This window comes from Lygodium microphyllum, chromosome 4, assembly GCF_053477565.2.
Source record: "Lygodium microphyllum isolate KBCC chromosome 4, Lygodium_microphyllum_v1.1.10, whole genome shotgun sequence".
Classification (NCBI taxonomy): domain Eukaryota; kingdom Viridiplantae; phylum Streptophyta; class Polypodiopsida; order Schizaeales; family Lygodiaceae; genus Lygodium; species Lygodium microphyllum.
The window spans coordinates 6,785,817-6,805,596 of record NC_141138.1 but is presented as its reverse complement, the minus strand read 5'-3'; the positions used below and the strand labels follow the sequence as shown (position 1 = coordinate 6,805,596).

Sequence of the window (19,780 nt, the reverse complement as noted above, 5' to 3'; positions counted from 1 at the left end):
TTACGTTGGATGCAGACATGCCTGAATTGAGTGCAGCAATGTTTGCACATGGGACCGGTGTAGTTGCAGATATTGATATCTGGCATAAACGCATTGGTCATGTTAATGTACAGCGACTTAAATCAATGCAGGCCCAAAATATTGTTGCAGGATTGCCAAAATTCAAGGTTGCAGAAATGCATAAGGTATGTGAAGCCTGTCAGTTTGAAAAACAGGCAAGGAAACCATTTCCTAGACATGTTCAAGAGAGTGAGAAGCCATTGGAATTAATCCACTCTGATGTGTGGACTACTAAAGCTGCATCTCTTGGAGGCTGTCATTATTTTGTCACTTTTATTGATGACTATAGCAGAAAAGTTTGGGTGTATTTTATGAAAAAGAAAAGTGAAGTTTTTGGGCATTTCAAAACTCTTAAAGCTATGGTTGAAAAAGAAACAGGCCTGCAGATAAAATGCCTAAGGTCAGATAGAGGGGGAGAGTACCTCTCAAATGAGTTTGCAAGGTTCCTGCAAGAGCATGGCATAAAGCAGCAATATTCATGTAGTTATACCCCACAACAAAATGGAATTGCAGAAAGGAAAAACAGGCATATTGGAGAGGTATCTCGTGCCATGCTCAATGAAAAAGACTTGCCAGATTTTTATTAGGCTGAAGCAGTTGCTACAGCAGTCTACATAATAAACAGGACTCCCACTGTAGCAATACATGGAATGACTCCAGAGGAGAGGTATACTGGTAGGAAACCAGATATTTCTCATTTAAAAATTTTTGGTTGCATTGCCTATGTACATGTGCCAGATGAGTTGAGATCCAAGTTGGATCCAAAAGCTGAGAAGTGCATCTTTATTGGTTACTCTCTGCAACAAAAAGGGTATAGATGCTATAACCCTTCTACTCGTAAGTTTACAGTGAGCAGAGATGTTTTTTATGAGATGAGTAGCTGGTATAAACCAGTAAATGTGATTGATGATGTAGATGCACAAAATGGTAATGCTGCACAGAATTCACAGCAGCAGTCACAAAATATTAGTGGACCTGGAGCGTCCTCTAGTAGTGGTTCACATTCTTCGCCATGGACAGGCAGATTGAGATCAGGAGAATCTTCTCAAAGCAATGCAGATAGTGGTATGCAGGTTTCACGAAAAGGAAAAGAGAAGATAGATCAGCCCATGTTTGTTGTGAATGCAGGTCACTCTTATGTGGATGGTGAATCGAGTGGCTCAGAATAGAGCATTGATGATGAGTTGGGTATCCCCTCTATTGTTATACCTGGAGTAAGGAAGACCAGGATGTTTTGAGAGCACCTGGAAGTGAGCCTACTTTGCGTAGGTCTACCAGAGCTAGGTATCCTGTGGATAGGCTGAAATATGATGGATTTACAGCCATTCACTATGCATATATGGTCAAAGTGATACAGGAACCAGAACCCACTTCTTTTGAGCAAGCCATGGGAAAAGAAAAATGGGAGAAAGCCATGGATGAAGAAATGGATGCCTTGGAAGCAAATGCTACATGGGAGTTAGTACCTTTGCCTAAAGGTAAGAATGCAATTGGCTGTAAGTGGGTTTATAAGGTGAAGCACAATGCAGATGGTTCTGTGAACAGATACAAGGCAATATTAATAGTCAAGGGGTATGCACAAACATATGGCATTGACTATGAAGAAACATTCAGTCCGGTTGCAAGGATGGCAACCGTAAGAGCAATCATTGCTATGGCTGCATCAAAGGGATGGTCTTTACATCAGATGGATGTAAAGAATGGCTTCTTGCATGGTGATTTGCAAGAAGAGGTCTATATGGAACAGCCACCAGGTTATGTGCATGATGTTCATCCTGAGTTTGTTTGTAGGTTGAAGAAAGCCTTGTATGGCTTGAAGCAAGCACCTAGAGCATGGTCTGACAAGATAGGACAGTATCTTGTCACTATTGGCTTTCAGATTTCCAAGGCAGATTTCTCACTTTATGTGAGAAAAACAGAGAAATGTATTATGCTACTTGTCATTTATGTTGATGATTTGATTATGACAGGTGACAGTGATGAAGATATCCTTCATGTGAAAATGCTATTGAAGCAGAAGTTTGAGATGAAGGATTTGGGAGAGCTGCGTTATTTCTTGGGCATTGAGGTGATTAGATCACCAAGTGGGATACAGCTCTGGCAGAGGCAGTATGGATTGGACATGCTGTCCAAATATGGGATGATAGGCTGTAAGCCTATTTCAGTTCCTTTGGAGCAGAATGTGAAGCTGAGCACAGATGCAGGTGAGCTTCTAGAAGACCCTACTATGTACAGACGCATAGCAGGAAGTTTGATTTATATGACTATTACCAGGCCAGATTTGAGCTATGCTGTTGGATTGGTAAGTCAGTTTATGCAGGCTCCAAGGAAACCGCATTTGGATGCGGCTAGACGCATACTCAGGTATGTGAAGTCCACATTGCAGTATGGACTATTTTATGAGACTGGGGTTCAGATACAACTGCATGGATACACTAATACTGATTGGGTTGGTAGTATTTCTGATAGAAGATCTACCAGTGGATATGTGTTCTCTTTTGGGAGTGCTGCAGTCACTTGGAGCAGCAAGAAACAGCCTACAGTTGCCTTGTCGAGCACAGAGGCTGAGTACAGGGGTGCAGCAATGGCTGCATGTGAGGTAGCTTGGTTGCATAAGCTACTTTATGATATGCATCAGTCTACAGATGGGCCAGTTGTCATTTATTGTGACAACATGAGTAGTATACACTTGGCAAATAACCCAGTCTATCATGCTAGAACAAAGCACATTGAGGTGCATTATCACTATGTGCGAGAGAGGGTGTTACTAGGTCTTATTGATCTAGTTTATGTCAGCACAGAGGATCAGGTAGCTGACATATTCACGAAAGCATTGGGCGCAGAGAAGCTGCGCAAGTTCAGAGACCTGCTTGGTGTGCAGGAATCGGGATTGAGCTCGAGGGGGAGTGTTGAGATATCGAGCTCCACTCGTGATACGCCAGGGTGACCGTTGTGTATTTATGTCACCGACTTGTCAGTTGCAGACGCGGTTGGTACACCGCCCATGAATAATAGCTACATGACAGCTATCCTTATCTACTTTAGTTCGTGACTCAGTTAGTATGCCACCTTAGTTAGTTGAGTTTGGTTTAAGACCCATATATAGGGTTCTTCTATTTCTTTGTAAGAGAGTTCTTTTGGCTTACACAACTAAGAAGAGAAAAACTGTTTTCAGCCTCCACCTCTGTGTGTATTCCCCCATTGTGCAAGCAAGAAAGCTACAAGTGAGACTCCTTTCTTCTCTCCCACAATCTTGACACAGTCCACTGAACTAGCCACCACTACTTCCAATCAGGGACCACAGCAGTCACAACCTTTGGCCGTGACAACACCCATTGCGGAACATGTCCTTAGCAATTCACCTTTGGAAGAGATGTCACAACAAACATCCTTGATACCTCCAATCCTTCCAAAGCACCTAAAGCCTAGGCTTGAGGATAAATCTCTCGAAGAATTGGCCAAAGAAATGGAGAGATGAAAATAGGCCATAAAAGGGCATGATGAAGGTGTTTTTTGTAAGATACTGTGTCACCATCAGGGTTATCCTCAAACAAATGGGCTTATGACTACCATGTCACTTGGATTGGTGACTTTTGGATCCAAGTCAACAACCACTGAGGTGAAAGGTTTGAACTTTGATAGTGAAGTTGTAGTTTTTATTATTACTATTTTCATTTGTCTCATGGTAATGATGGTGACTAGATTGAAGAAGAGGATGCTATGATGCTCAAAGGAGGATATAGAAAACCATGAGGCTATCAAACCTCGTGTTTACATATCAAATTTCAACGAAAGAGGTAGAATAAAATGAACTATAATTGTTCTTGAGCCTTCTTCTTCCTTTCTTGCATTCAAGTGAAGCGAGCATGGTCAATTCAGAGCTTGAGTATGAGCCAGCTATGTGAGAGATATCTTGAGCTTAGAGTGGAAGCAGTTGAAAGAACAATTGTCCATCTTAAACTTGTTGTGTTGAGCTCTCACAAAGGAGAACACCAATGAGGCAACCAACCTTTATCAACACCCAAACCTTTTGCCTCTTAAAAGCAAGTTGATCATGTCCATCCAAATAGCTTGGAAACACACTTTTACCCAAAATAAATATACATTCCACTAAAAAATCATAGCCAAAATCATGTTGAGACTTGAAATAACTCTAAATATAATGCCAATATTTTATAACTCATAACAAAAACCCTAGTCCAAGCACAAAACCACCAAAATTTGTCAACCTATAGGGTCCTACACCTAAGCTTAGAATCCTATGAGCAACAAATAAACCAATATCTCAAAAATCCAAACCAAAAAATTAGGGGCTTTAAGCAATAATTTAATTACTTGCTAGTACCCTTTTATTCTACCTTGAGGCTAAAGTCTTGTATCGTTCTTATTTTAAAGATGGAGAGAGGAAGGGAGAGGCCATCATGCATCTCATCACCTCCAAATATCAACCAAAAGAAGCATTAGTAATCAGCCTACCATAAAGATTTAACCATCATGAATTAAGTTTGTGGTGGTGAGGTGGAGGAAAAAGTATATCGTAGGTGCAACCCACAACATTTTAGTCTCCATAGGTGGTGAGGAGTAGGAATGAGAAATGCCTTAGATGTAGCTCATTATGGATCAAGCTCTCTAAATAGATCTTGTGATAGGATGTGAAAAGCTATCAACCTTAGCTCCCAAATCTTAAATAAGTCTTCTCTCATCACCTGAAAATCTTATTAATCCCTCTAAGGATCTTATACTTGTGTGCATGCTTCGTTCTTTTTGATAGCACCATCTTACAATCAATAGAGTACTAATCGTCCAAAAACATGTCACCAATAGGTCTTTTGATTAATGTTATGCTATAATGTAGCTAGTAGGTCTTTGCGAGGCTTCTACCAATCTTGAATGTTAAGATGTTGGTAGACACATTCATTAAGGGCCAAACTAATCCGCTAGTGGAGTCTCAAATATTAAGATGTTGGATAATACATACGTCAAGGATAGAATTAACTCACTAATAGAGTCATTTGGTCTCTACTCTCTTTTCAGACCCAACAATAGGACATGTGCCTTGAAATTTTTTTTGAGGTAAATTGCAAAATGAATTTCTGACATGTTGGCAAACATAATTTCACAAATTTTTGGTATTTCCTTGAGAAAAGACTTTGAAATGAGAGAGAGAGAGGATCTTGCCTTGACTTTTGTACTCTCACAAACTCAAATGTAAGGAGGATTATTAAACACACAGTTGGAGTGTCTTGACATGCTACTGTAATGACAATACAACATTGGCTTAGCATTTGAAACAAACTTACTCTTTGCATGGTTTGTTTGTGCTTGTACACTAGTGTCCATTACAAATGACATTGCATATGTTTTCTTCACCTTTTACCATTTACAGAGTGTAACTTTAGACTTCACATACAAAAAAGTTAACGTTGACACAAGTTATTACCTTGCCCCCAAAAGCTGCTGTTAGAGGTGGACGTGTAAGTTTTTGATGGTCGAAAGATCGAATCCTGCAGCTGCTGCGCGTGGCTCTTGGGCATCCGCTGGTGAAAATCTGGTAAAAGAAATTGGCCATTCGGCAGGCAAGCTATTAGCCTCACGCGTACCTTCTTCAAGCACTTTCGTAAGTAGCAAGCACTACCTCACATTTCCTTTTATTCAAGGGGGCGACATTCATACCCCAAAAGGCGGTTGCCGGTGCCTCTTATACAATACGTTGGGCTACATTTACGGCGCAACGAAAATTTCAACAGACCACAAAATGACCTGCACCAAAAAGTCGTGAGAGCGCATTGGAAATTTGTGGTTGGTTGCGTACGTTTGTCAACTCTCAAGCTATCAATTAACACGCTACTTGGAAGTTTTGTGGTTGATTGTAAAGCGCCCTCTTTTTGGAAATTTCTCAGCTCACAGATATCACCCCGCTATCATCCCCCTCCTCAGGGCGTAACACAAGCTGTCGTGTCTACCCGAAGATTACTACATCCTTTGTCGGTCAACGCCCGACTAAGCTGATCAGGTACGGCACGCTAGTTTACGGTGATTGTTTATATACATATACCTATATTGTAATCTATCATAGCACTGTGTAAGTCCCAAGTGTCCTGTCTAGCTTGTATCGGGAATGGGCAATTTCCTCCCCTTCTTGCTTGTATTCGTGTTCTCCCTGTTCTGCTGCGTATTGGGCGGTCCTTCCGAGGTTTGTTGACACTCACCTTGGTCTGCATTTGTGTGTGTGGAGAGAGAGAGAGAGAGAGGTGTGTGTCCATTCTCATCCAAACTTTCCCCCTGCAGTGGATCAACCATGGTGGGGGGCTCAGCAACTGGAGAAATGCACCCAATGAGACCGACATTGATGTGCTGTCTGCCCCTAAGCTCTCCCTGAAATGGCGTTTCAAGGCTGGCCTGGACATCACTGCCACGCCAGCTATCTCTGCTGCTGACAACGCCATCTACTTTCCCAGCTGGAACGGCAATGTCTATGCGGTTACTGCGGACACTGGAACTCTTCTCTGGCAGCAAAATCTCACCACTCTCTTGAGCCTTAATGGTACAGGCTTTATCCGCAAAGTCAATGTCACAGTCTCTCGTGCGTCACCCTCTATTGCAGGTGACCTCCTCATTGTTGGTCTGTATGGTCCTGCCATTGTTGTTGCCCTCCAGCGCTCCACTGGTGACCTTGTATGGACACGGAGACTGGATTCACACCCTCGGGGTCTCATCACCATGTCAGGCACAGCCTTCAATGGGTGTGTATACTACTCTGCATCTGGTGTCAGGATAACGCAAAAATTGGTCATTACATTACATCTGTATATTATGCAATGAGTTTGCTGTCATTTTTTGCATCTCATATTTGCCATTTTTGCAGTGGATTTTATGTGGGAACATCATCTTCTGAAGAAAGCCTACCCATTGATGAGTGTTGCACTTTCATTGGAGCCTTTTTCAAGCTTGACTTAAAGACGGGCAATATTCTTTGGAGAACTCCCATGTTACCTGACAACAATGGCCAGCTTGGCAACTATTCCGGTGTGGCTGTGTGGGGTAGCAGTCCTTCTATAGACCCGAAAAGAAATGCTGTGTATATAGCCACAGGAAATCTTTACACTGCACCTCCAGAAATCGAGAAATGTCAAGAAGAACAAAACAACAAGAGCAAGCCAGATTCTCCAGACCCCTGTATTATTCCTGACAATCACCTCAATTCCATGCTCTCACTTGACCTAGACAGTGGCAAGATCAAATGGTATACCCAACTCGGAGGCTATGATGCATGGTTCAATGCATGTAAGAATCTGTCCACTCCAAACTGTCCTCCAGGGCCCAATCCTGATGCAGACTTTGGGGAGGCTCCCATGTTCTTATCGGTTAAAATCAATGGGACTCTCCGGGATATTGTGGTGGCAGGTCAGAAAACAGGAGATGTATGGGCATTGGATTGTGATGATGGGAGCATTGTGTGGGGGACGGTAATGCTACACACTAAGGCAATTTGATCTCAAAATGATTCTGAAAAAGGAAATGTGTCTTACCAAGTCTTGCCTATCTGTGTGTGAATACATGTGCAGGTTGCGGGACCAGGTGGTCCTGGAGGAGGTGGCAATTTTGGAGCAGCCACGGATGGAGATAGAGTGTACACCAACATTGTCAATAACAAGAACCTTAACTTTACACTAGTTCCGTCTACAGCTGTGACAATAGCTGGTGGATGGGTGGCCATGAATGCAACCACAGGCTCTATACTTTGGTCTACAGCAGATCCTGCAAATGGCACAGATTATGGTCCTGTGACTGTTGCCAATGGAGTTCTGTTTGCTGGCTCTGTGAATGCTACGGGTCCTGTGTTTGCATTGGATGCCAGTACTGGGAATATCCTTTGGGAGGGGAGCACAAATGCTACTGTTTACGGTGGATTTGCTGTATCTAATGGCTGTGCATATGTGGGATCAGGTTATGGGGTGAATACTGGTGCAGGAAAAAAGACCTTCACAAGTGGAGATTCACTTTATGCGTTCTGTGTCCCAGGTATTGAAAGAAAACCTTTACTTGTTTACTTGAATATGTTTTGTTTTCCCAACAGGAACGTTAAGAGGTTGCATATTCTTCTTAGTTTGTTTTTTTGAGACATCTGAAGAGTTTTTGACATCTTTACTTTTTCTCCTACTTCCCTGGTTCTATATGGTCAGCCCAGCAGACAACTCACTTATGCTGCATTTTAGATTGATTATGGCAAGGTGATATGAGCAGGCCTGTTGCAGATGCACTCGGCAGAAATCCTTGACTACTAGAAGCAGTCCATCTGACTCATTTGAGCTGCAAGGAAAAGGTCTAGCCAGCATGCGGCGTCTTCTTTGAGCTAGTTATATTCTGGGTTTCTTTCTTAGAGGCTTGGCCTTGCATATTGGTAGTTATTCTTCTAGATTATCAAAGTACACCAACTTCTTCAGTTGGATGAATATTTTGGCCACTTTGGACAACACTTACTTCAAAGACTCTCTAGGATCCGGATAGAGACTGCATGCTTTGTAGGAAATCGCCCTTGGGGAGGATTGGGAAACACAGAACACAACTCCTGCAAGGCATGTCTTGGCTCTTCAATGATGGAGACTACAGCAAAACGTAAAAAGCAGTGTAAATTGTAGAGTTCTGCAAAAACTTCAAGCCATCGAACCCTATTGGTTGTCTGCATGTCCATGGTCCTTTCTTGTGGAGGCTGGAGCCCAAAGGATGGTGCTGTGAGAAATGCGGGATCTAGAGCATGGCAAAAACGGAAGCTATGGAGGATGGAAAAAGAAGTGTAGACTCATGATGGAAAGGACACTGTTTGTTACACAAGTGAATTAGGTTCCAAGATTGAGACTTGGACTCATAAACACAATCTTGTGTATGTGGACAATGACATTGACACTTTACTGAAATGAAAAGAGTACTATCATTGCATTAAGAAAGGAAGCAAGTACAATGCTTTATAGGAAAGTAGGAAACTGCAGTAGGCACCATTGTGCATATGGGATAAGTTAGCCTGCATATCCTTGACCCTGAGATTCCATACAAAGAGGCTGTTTGAGTGTGATTGCTGATTCTCAACACCCTTCCTCAATCACAACTAGAAAAGGCACAAAGTGTGTAGAGGCTGTAATGAGAACCACCTGCAAAGTGTGGGCATACCACAGACATGGCAAAACACCAGAGGCTGTCACAAAAAAGCTAAGTGTGGGTACCATAAAGATGGTGGACATCCAGAGGCTGTAACAGGGGCCTCACAAAGTGTACATGGACTGTAATGCCAAGTTACATAAGGAGTTTACAAAGCTTATGGCAGGAAGCATTAGGGTAAGGAAAATACAAGGCTATTAAAACAATCTATCAGAATTATGAGGGTACAAGGACTGATGAGTCTTGTCCTTCTGATCCTGGTGGTCTTCATCTTCATCTTCTTCTTCCTTTGCTCCATTTTCTTCTTCTTCTTTGACTGCGACTAGATAGGCCTTTTGGGATCTCTTTCTTGCGTGGCAAAACTTCTCGGTGTGTCCCGTCCTTTTGCAGAAGTCACAAAAGAGCTGATCCTTCTTGCCTTTGTACCTGTTGCCAACATATAATGCATACTCATCTCTAGAGGTACTTGGTTCTTCTTTAGTTTTTAGCTTATTTTCTTCTTCTAACAGTGATGCCTGGATATCAACAAGTTCAGGATTTGGCATGTTGATTAAAGTTATTGATACATTATTATATTCAGGAGGCAAGCTCTTAAGTAGAACACCGATGCAAACATCTTCATCCATTTTAATGTTGATTCCTGCAAGTTGGGTTAGGAGTCCTTCCATGTAATTAAGATGTGTGGCAAGTGATGTGCTGGACTTCATTTCAAGCCTAAAGAACTCAATTAGGAGACCATACTTTGATGATTTAGATTGTGCACCGAACAGGGTGTCAAGTCTTTTCCATGTATCCTGTGAGGTCTCACAGTTATCCACATGATGGATATAACTGTCGTCTAGCTCCAGTTTGATAATGGCCTGTGCTCTGTCATCATTCTTTTGCCAAGTAGTTGCAAGGTCCGCGTCCCGAGGTTTCTTCTCTTTGCCATTTGTGATGGCCCAGAGACCCTTTTTCATCAAGATGAGCTTGATGCGGGTTTGCCAGGTGTGAAACCCGACTCCTTTGAATCGAGCATTTGGAGAGTCTTTGCCCATGTTAGATTTACGGGAACAGTAGCAAATCAACTTCAGACTTATTAGATTTGAGCAACAGAAGAATTGGTTGAGAGACACAAGTGTTAAAAAACACTAACTGAGTGTCAATGAATACCAGATCTGCAAAAGTCTTTTACTCTTTTAAAATCCAAGTGATCTTCCCTTTCTTGATTTGATGCTGATGCCTTCAGATCTGAGTGACAGTACTTTAATGAACTTCAGAGAGTATTGCTCAGTGATTAAAATCACTGTTGATAACTTCAGTGAGAGAAACAATGAAAAATGTCAAGATTTTGAAGCTTTGGCTATGGTGGAATTAGGGTTTCTGAGACAGGGGCCTGGTTTTTTGCTGATTGCAGGAGCTACAGTGGATCATTTTCAAAAATTTTTATATGCCTAGGAAGCTGATTTCATGGGCTACCAAAGCCCTATCATAATCGTCAAAATCGTGGACAATATGCAGCACGCAGGGGGCGCGAACAGAATCGGCGCAGTCTGGGGCAGCGACGTCGAATTTGTGCAATGCCAGAGCTGTAGCTTGCCAATGTGGTTATTTGTTGTGTCAGGATGAAGCGCCTTGAGTAGAGGAACAGCTCCCTAGAAGAAATCGTGGGCTGAAATGGCCTGGTTGAAGAGTTATGGAAGCTCCAAGTAAGGTAGGTCCTGTCTGGCTATGGCAGACACAGAGCAGAGATTGAGGATTTTCACAATGCTGAGCTCCAGATGGTCCAATGTCCTGGATTGATGTGATACAGGGAAGCTTTGTGAGTTGGGGAATACTTTTCCAGAAGGAAGCTCCAAGAGATTTGACCTGTGGAGTGAGATATAAGCAGCTCAATCTGACAGGTGGCTGCTGGCTATGGCTGCCATGGAAGCTTCAGCGAGAGTAGAGTTGGGAGATGAAGTCATGAGCTGATATTGAGCTAGACTGAGGTTGAAAGAAATCAAGAGAGGCTAGACAAGCAATGCCATGCCCAACTGGGCTCTGATACCATGTGAGAAATGCGGGATCTAGAGCATGGCAAAAAGGAAGCTATGGAGGATGGAAAAAGAAGTGTAGACTCATGATGGAAAGGACACTGTTTGTTACACAAGTGAATTAGGTTTCAAGATTGAGACTTGGACTCATAAACACAATCTTGTGTATGTGGATAATGACATTGACACTTTACTGAAATGAAAAGAGTACTATCATTGTATTAAGAAAGGAAGCAAGTACAATGCTTTATAGGAAAGTAGGAAACTGCAGTAGGCACCATTGTGCATATGGGATAAGTTAGCCTGCATATCCTTGACCCTGAGATTCCATACAAAGAGGCTGTTTGAGTGTGATTGCTGATTCTCAACAGGTGCAGTTGGCTAAAATGTATTGGCTGAGACTGGTCGGGCAGATATAGATGGGAGAGGAGGCCCAGACCTGGAACACGAAGGACTTCTAGTGCAAAGCTCAAATCTTGGTGGTTGGGGAAGAATGGCATGGTGCCCACACCATGGATGTCACCTATGGTGGTGCAGCTCACTTGATTATGGATATTTTGAAGGAAGATCACCGACCAAAGAGTATGACCCCCTCTCTAGTGGGAAGCCTGAAGATTTGAGTGGCCAAAAGATGCTAGTAGGAATGGAGAGGCATACAAAGAAGGGGTATCCAATTGGGAATGGATGAGCTAGATCATGTGCCCGATCAAATGATGATAGTGAGGAGCTATCAGAAGCGTTGAAGGACCCTTTACAATGGATGGAAATCAAGGACTCTGTGGCATAGCATGGCCTCAGAAGCTGCAAGGGAAGGTGACTCCAAGAAGAAGGAAAAGAGCTGTTGCAAGAAGGAAAGGCCCTAGAGGAGTTATCCCTTAATAGAAGGATAGAATTTCTCTTAATGGGATGGAGAAATGTCCCCCTTTGAAACTGATAAGAGAAATCAGTGGATCCATTGACTGACTCGCCATTGATGTCAGAATACCCATTGAAAGGGATAGGGGCTCCAAGGAACCATCAGTAGAGACCGTTGGAAGCAAAAAAAGGGAGATGGTGGAGTCCATGCTCTTGATGACCAGTCCAGAGGGTGGCTCTAGAGGTAGTATTCTCCTTGCCGATCTCTTGCTCTGCGAAGAGAACATGGGTCCCGAGACTAATAAGGTCAGATTCAAATAGAAGATGGAAGCCTAGACCTTGGACATGAATGACTTTTGTTGCAAAGCCAAATCTTGGTAGTTGGGGAAGAATGGCATGCCCAAACCATGGATAGGTACCGATGAGATGTCACCTATAAAGTCGGAGCCCTCCTAACGATGGCTATCTTGGAGCCAATCACATAGAAATGTCTTATCACTAGACGCAATGCTATCTACCAGCCAAGGTGAAACCAGCCTTCCTTCTTTGATGGGCTGGTAGATGACCTGATTTAACACTTATCACAGCAAGCAAATAATTCACAAATCTGAAACAGAAACTTTACCACAATAATCTTGGATTGTCGATTCTTGATTGGCCCCAAAATTAATGCTTTTTATGGCTTTTCTTTAATTTCTATTTCTTTGAACCTGTAGTACACTGAGATGTAGGCTGATCTTGTGAGAGTATGCAATGGAAGGGAAACATGAACATGGAGAGGAAAGAGAAGAGAGACAGCAAGAGAGAAGAGAATGGAGTGATAAATCTGCACTGAATTTGAATGGAAGGCTGAGTAGTACAATGCACAGTATCCCAAAACACTGTTTTGGCAGCTCCGAAACGGACCGGCTGTTTTGGACCGGAACGGAAACAGCAGACCGCCATTTCGCGATCTTGCGGCCCGTTTCGGTGCTGTTTATCCAGCACGCCGGATTCACGATTTGAGTTCGGTTCCAAGTTGTATGAGATCACTCATGATCTGAGAGAGATTGTTAGCAGTCTAATTAGTTCATGTGTGAGTCTGGGCTATGCTTGGCATTTCTAGATATTTTAGGCATTTCATGGTGGTCACATTAGTGATTATTTATTGTTAGCTAACCTGTTGCCATTCATGGCATTATTTTGGCCTACATATTTTGGGCTTTCTCCTCAGTCAGTCTTTCCTCACCTGAGGTTCTGTTGGAGAGAGGGAGTTGGTGCCAATGCCCACGTAGATAGTGACTCACTGTTGTACGTGATTGTCTCATATTTGATATATGAATTTCATTTTTTGAGCACATCTTTGAGTTCTCCTTTGCAGTATTCTTGTGCTCTCTCTTTTCTTTCTCTTCTATCTTGTGTTCAACAATTCATTTTAGCATTCTTTTATGCTTCCATTGCTCCATCCATTGGTGATACTAAACATTGCATTTACTTCCTGAGGCTCCGGCACATTGGACTTCTGGAGTTACATGTGATTGAGCTACATGCTCACTGATTACCACCTTTCTTGCTTGCTGTCTTGAAGTATTTTTAGCATTTGGTGACTCAAAACCATGTGTTGAGTGCCTCTTAGGAGGGGATTCTTGTTTCTCTCTTCTATCACCATTATGTGACATCTTTTACTGTTTGCCCCTTGTTGTACACAACTTTCAGTGAGTAAAAACCTTGCTCTCCTCAAGATGACCATAAGCTCACCTCTTTCAAAAAGATGGTGATGTCTTGGCAATGGAACCATGAAATCAGCCTTCAGAAGCCCAAAGGGCAATAGACCACATTTTAGCAAACACTTAATTCAGTTTAATAGTCAACAATAATAATTCACACACAATTGGAGCTAGAGTGCTCCTATACCACATGACACTTGTTGGCCCCAAAGCTTGTTGCCCCTTTCAGTATTTCTTTAGATTATTGATATATGCTCAAAATTGGTTACAAATGGCTAAATTTCAGTGATTTATCGCGACACAATTGATCTGTAGGTACACAATGACCTTATCACCTTCAATGTTGGCCTCCAACTGTAGAGTGTTCAAAAATGCTATTGGGCACTTCAGCCTGCCAAAGCCTAAAAATTATAGCTAACATTTGATCTCAATTTCGCAAGGTATTTACCTAGATAGTTGTCTAGCATAGTTGCCATGCAATCCCATAGTGTTCCTCTCACAACTAAAAGGATTTCTCGTGATCAAATTGTGAGAACATCACTATCTTCACAATAAAGTTTTCTAAAAAGTGCACTAGACTTGAGATCTTAGAGAAGAAAAGTGGGTCTTAGTTGTAGTGTTGTAATGACGTGTTTTTTTTATGTTCAAAAATAACAACATACTTTTTTGTATATGGAGTTACAAGGCTGCCCAATAGAATCCCCATGCCAAGAGGAGAAGATCGGTTGTTGTCCACACTCCATCCATGTTATCAGTTCATATTTCATGGCTGACACCTGCAATTTCTGTAGCAAAGAAGGGAAGAATGCCCGTCTCCAAAGTTCGGCTGCTTAAAGTGAGAGAGAAGGGGCCCTAAATAGCTAAGATAAGCATTTAAAATGAGTAACTAGCTACTTCTTAATTAGATCTCGTTTTTTATTAAGGGCTAAAGTCATTAATCATAAGTGAGTTGCTTAGTGGATGAAACTTTGGCTCATGGCTTGGTCACATTAACTTCTTAAGTGAGTTGCTTGTTAGGCAAAACTTCCAATGTAACTCAATTCTAAGGTGCAAACTTTCAATTTAATGAAAGTTTCACATTGCAACTTATTACTTTCGCCTTCCTCTTGTACCACATAGCTTGTACACTTGTCCATTGTATGCTAGTGTCAAATCCTTCACCCATGCCAAGAGATAGAGGTATTAGAATTAAAGTTCATTTTAATTAAAAATCTTTGTGAAGTTTAATTAAATCATTAAGTTCATTTTTCCTTTTGTGACAACTAGCTCCTCCCAAGTGAGTGTGTCTTTCATACGAGAAGTGAAAAGATTGTTAGAACACATCATATGTCAGTGGATGAAAGATGTGAAAGAAGAGTCGAAGCTGTAATAATTTTGTGAGTGTACTTAAGGACACAAGAAAACAAACCAACATGACAAGCTTAAAAAGACACTAATCATGCTAGAGATCAATGAAGAACATATACACTCGAAAGAGGCTCAAAGAGAGGCTATATGGAAAGAAGATGTTCCTTGCTTATTAAGTTGTTCAAATACAACTAAGTCATCTTTACACATTTCTATATGTGAGAGTAACTCTTGGGTTTTTTATATAGGAGAGGGAGACGACTTAGATTGCCTTCACACATGCCCCTAAGAATAGGGCTACCTTTACATGTCCTCCCTTATCCAAAGGCTCGATAAAGATGGTTTCTATGACCACTTTCAACACCTCCCCTCAATGCCATCCATGGACTGCTTATGGGAATGGATGCGCATTGCCCTAGACTTTAGTTATAGGAGTTATATTCATCTTCTAGAAAATATTTTTTGATGTTAAGAAGACTACAAAGTTAGCTTGCTTTGATGTTACATTCAGACATTTACTAGTAATATGATTGATTTGCTTACATTTGTTACACTTCTTATTGGGATATTTTTCCCAACGATCATTTATACCCTTTTTATGGCAGTAAAAGCACTTTAGAATCTTCTTTGCTACAAGGACCTTTTCCATTTGAGTAGTGGATATGTCCCGTGCTAGCTTTGCTTCATTGGGTAGCTTCTTTTTTTCATTGAGAAGAGATTGTATAACACTTGGAAGGGTGAGGTTGGGAACATTCTTTAATGTTGTTACAAGGGTGGGGTAAACATTTTTGACAGCTTTAAGTAAGATTGATGTGGAAATTTTTATTAACTGCATCATTTATTGATGCAAGTTGTATGAGTAACGCCTTCATGTGTGATATGAACGCACAAGAGAGGTCCCTTTTTCATAGTCAAGATTGAAGAACTCTATCTTTAACGAGATCTTTGAGTTCTTTCCTTCCGCACCATACAATCTAGTGAATTCTTCTCAGTTAGCTTTGGCAATTGAGAGTTCATCAACATGATGAATCGATGTTTTATCCAAGTGCAGCATAATGATTGATTGGGCTTGTTTGTTATCTTGACGATCCTCAGTATTGGATAAATTAATGATATGTGTGCTCCGTAGATTTTACCATAGAGGGGTCTTACTAGCATTTATACACATTGTTGATAGTGTCCACCTCATTACAAATTAGCAAGTAATATAAAAGTCATAATGTATTCTCACAAGGCCATTGGTTGCTTAAAAGACCAACAAAATTTCTCTTTTATAAAGGACATTCACACTCCCCCTCTTTAAAAAAAAAAGCCTTACTAGATGGGGTTTCCCCCCCTTTAAAAACATAGAGATAAGGTCTATCCTTATCCAACAATCAATTGTAGAGTAGACGGTGTGTACACTGCTTCTTGTAATTCTCCTTGTTTTTGGTCAAGGAAATTTCAAGTTTTCTTTCTTATTCTTCTTGGGTACTTCCAGAGTCGCAAGAGATGATGTTGTTGTTATTAATGACATGATTGAATGTGACCGCTGCTCAATAGGTAGGTGGTACGCTGACTGGGCATCCTGAGTCGGTGGAACCAGATTGAACTTGCTTTGATATCGTTGCCAATAATGTCACAAACAGGCCATTGAGTGCACACACATGGCTGAAGGGGTCACAAGAGTGATGGAGATCCTCCAACAGTTGACAATGGATAGCACTAGTTTAAGGTGGACCAACTTTGCAGCTTCAATGTCCAACTAACTATAATGTTGAACAGGCTGCTAAAATCAGGCGGCTTGCTAGAAGGGTGTTGCTCGCATTGAGCCACCTCTACATGCTGCTGCTGCAGCAAGTGTTGATGGCCCGGTTGGAAGGGTGGAGACATTGATACACATGCATCAGGTTGGCAATGACCAACGTTAGCTGTCATTGATGTAGTTCACAATTGGCGTGCAGTTATGGATGAGGAATCGTGGGAGTCAACTTGTTCAGTTTGATGGTAGTGCACTACATAGGATGGGCAGCCTGTCGAGTTGCCTAGTGGTCTACTTGAAAGATAGAAGATTGTGGATGGTGATGGCACTGCACTACATAGGATGGGCAACCTATCGAGTTGTCTAGTGGTCTGCTTGAAAGATAGAAGATTGTGGATGAGGAATGGTGGCGCAATAGAGGCTATTTACACCAAAAATCTCTCTCTCTCTCTCTCTCTCTCATAACAATTTTGTAAGTGTGCTTAAGGACACAAGGAAACAAACCAACATGAAAAGCTCAAGAAGAAACTAATCATGCTAGAGATCAATGAAGAATGTACACACTCGAAAGAGACTCAAGAGAGGCTATATGCAAAGAAGATGCTCCTTGCTTATTAAATTGTTCAAACACAACTAAGCCAACTAAACACATCTCTATATAGGAGAGGGAGAAGACTTAGATTGCCTTCACACATACCCCTAAGAATAAGGCTACACTTACATGTTCTCCCTTATCCACAAGCCTAGATAAAGGTGGTTTCTATGACCACTTTCAATAGAAGATAGGTTCTCCAAAGAAATGGTGTTACCAAGGGATACAAGCTCATTTTGAATTGCCCAAATTGTATCTAGTAGAGAGATGCCGATGTCCGAACTTCTATGGTAGTGTGGATGCATCTTACATGCATGAGCACAGAATCTGCACAACTCAAAAAGAGAAAAGTGTGGGCTTTGACATTCAGCCCATCCCATAAAGCTATTGAGTTTGAGGTCGCTCGAACATAGGGATCCATGGTAGGTACTAGGCCTGGGTAAAGGAACTGCAACAAAATCCCAAATGTCAGTGTTGAAGATGCACTTTACTTTGCACGACCATATAGGGTATTTGTCCCATCTGGCTTCTTGGATGTGGGTAGAGAGGTTAGGATAGGCACATGCACAGGGGGTGCCATCATTGTTGAATGGGTACTGGTAGCCTAGGAAGGTTATGAAGGGAAAGACTAATAAGATGTTGGTTAGTCACGGTCTGTCCGATGATCCTCACAGTCATGGATTTGTGAATGCTGGTCTTCATGGTCTTGGTTGTAGCTACACTCTTCGTGATCCGGATCTACACAATCCCACCCTATCATACTTGTTGGCCATAGATGTCCTTCAAGAGTATTGGCAAGAAAACAAAAGAAAAGATGCTGCATTGTGTGTGCTTGACCTGTTCGAGGTTGTTGGTGTGCTGACCAGCCAAAAGACTTGAGGTGCAGCAGTGGAGATGGGGAGTATCCAAGGTGGGAGGGGCGATTGGATGCCGAGAAGATGTGCTGAACAAAAATGCAGGCAGGCTGCAGTACAGCTCTGCAAATGCTGATGTCAGCACTAAAATTTGCCGCCCAGCAAGAAAAGGCACCTTGGTGATAGCCTATAGGGACAAGCTGCAGTAGAAGATGCAGCTTGGGACTTGGGAGCAGCCATGAGGACCCAGTAAGAGAGCTGCCAGTCGGCACTAACAGCTGCCACAATGATTAGAGCTGACACCTAGCTGACAGAGACCTGGATGAGCATTAAATGTAGCAAAACCAGGGTGCTGCCTGTTTAGAAACAACTGCCTAGAAAGAAGGGGGGACTGCCCTGGCAGAAAATGCAGGCAGGGGACCAGGACTGTGAGAACGGAGCCCATGCATCACACAAGTTACCTGGTAGAGAATAAAGGCTTGCCAAGTTGTGATGACAACTGTCACAATATAAACATAGCACACTGATGGATAACATGCATGGAACACAGGTAGAAGGGTGTAGTCCAGCTCCTAACACAGCGTGGAAGAGCAGAAATCAGGCTGTGCTCTGCAAAACAGTAAACGCGATGTCATCACACATGGAGTTGATGCTCAGCTGGCTGGAATGGTGGACAGATTGCTCCTCTTTGAAGACTTTGACTCCCAACTTGGCAAAATGATACCATGTGAGAGTGTGGAGCGGAAAGGAAAGTGAACATGGAGAGAAAAAGGAGATTGAATCAATGCTCAAGAGAAGGAGCAGATTGGCTGCAATGGCTGAAAATACAAGTTTGCAACAGTCAGCCCCAACACATAGCACTGAGCATCAGTGTGGGTGCTAGACAGTGTCAAAAAAATGTGGCAGGACAGTATGCAAGTCCTAGGGTTTGTGGGGAGAAACACGGAGTATACGGCAAACATGGAGAGAAGAAGAAACAGAGAGAAAACATAAAAGAGGAAGATGATGAATGATGAATCAAGGTGATATGATGAAGCTGAAGCTCAAAGATGATTGCATTGTCTTGGCTGATTGGGCAGTAGTATCTAAAGGAAACTTGCATTGTAGAGGAGCAAAGTGTAGTCCTTTGGGCAATAGGGTATAGAAGGTAATGCCAAATGATGAAGAAAGGGACAGCCAGCTGTAGAGGGAGCAAAACGCATTCCTTAGGAGCTGTTAGAGATGAAAGATATGCTGAAATCTCTCTGAGATGACGACTACTTTCAAGGCAACTATTGCATAGCCAACTTGAGAAGAAAACACAAGAATATGCGATGAAGATCTCTCCATGTAAGTGGTTGCAGACAAACAATTGCTGGGCAGCCCTTAAGGAGTGAAGAAAACATAAAAACGTAGGTATTTGATGTAGGGCCGATAAAGAGGGTGACACCTGCTGTAGACGGTTTGAGACTGCTGCA

At 42.1% G+C, this 19,780-nt stretch overlaps 1 protein-coding gene across 4 annotated transcripts in view; it reads left to right on the top strand.

Moving 5' to 3' along the window:
* The first annotated feature begins 6,107 nt into the window (after positions 1–6,107).
* Positions 6,108–19,780, top strand: part of LOC148036768 (uncharacterized) — a 45,499-nt gene continuing 31,826 nt past the window's right edge. For all 4 annotated transcript variants that reach the window (XM_087675646.1, XM_087675645.1, XM_087675648.1 and 1 more), the window contains exons 1-4: positions 6,108–6,253; positions 6,349–6,803; positions 6,926–7,526; positions 7,626–8,082. In XM_087675646.1, the coding sequence (XP_087531772.1) occupies positions 6,179–6,253; positions 6,349–6,803; positions 6,926–7,526; positions 7,626–8,082 (1,588 nt within the window). In that variant the 5' untranslated portion in view covers positions 6,108–6,178. The remainder of the gene's footprint in view (positions 6,254–6,348; positions 6,804–6,925; positions 7,527–7,625; positions 8,083–19,780) is intronic.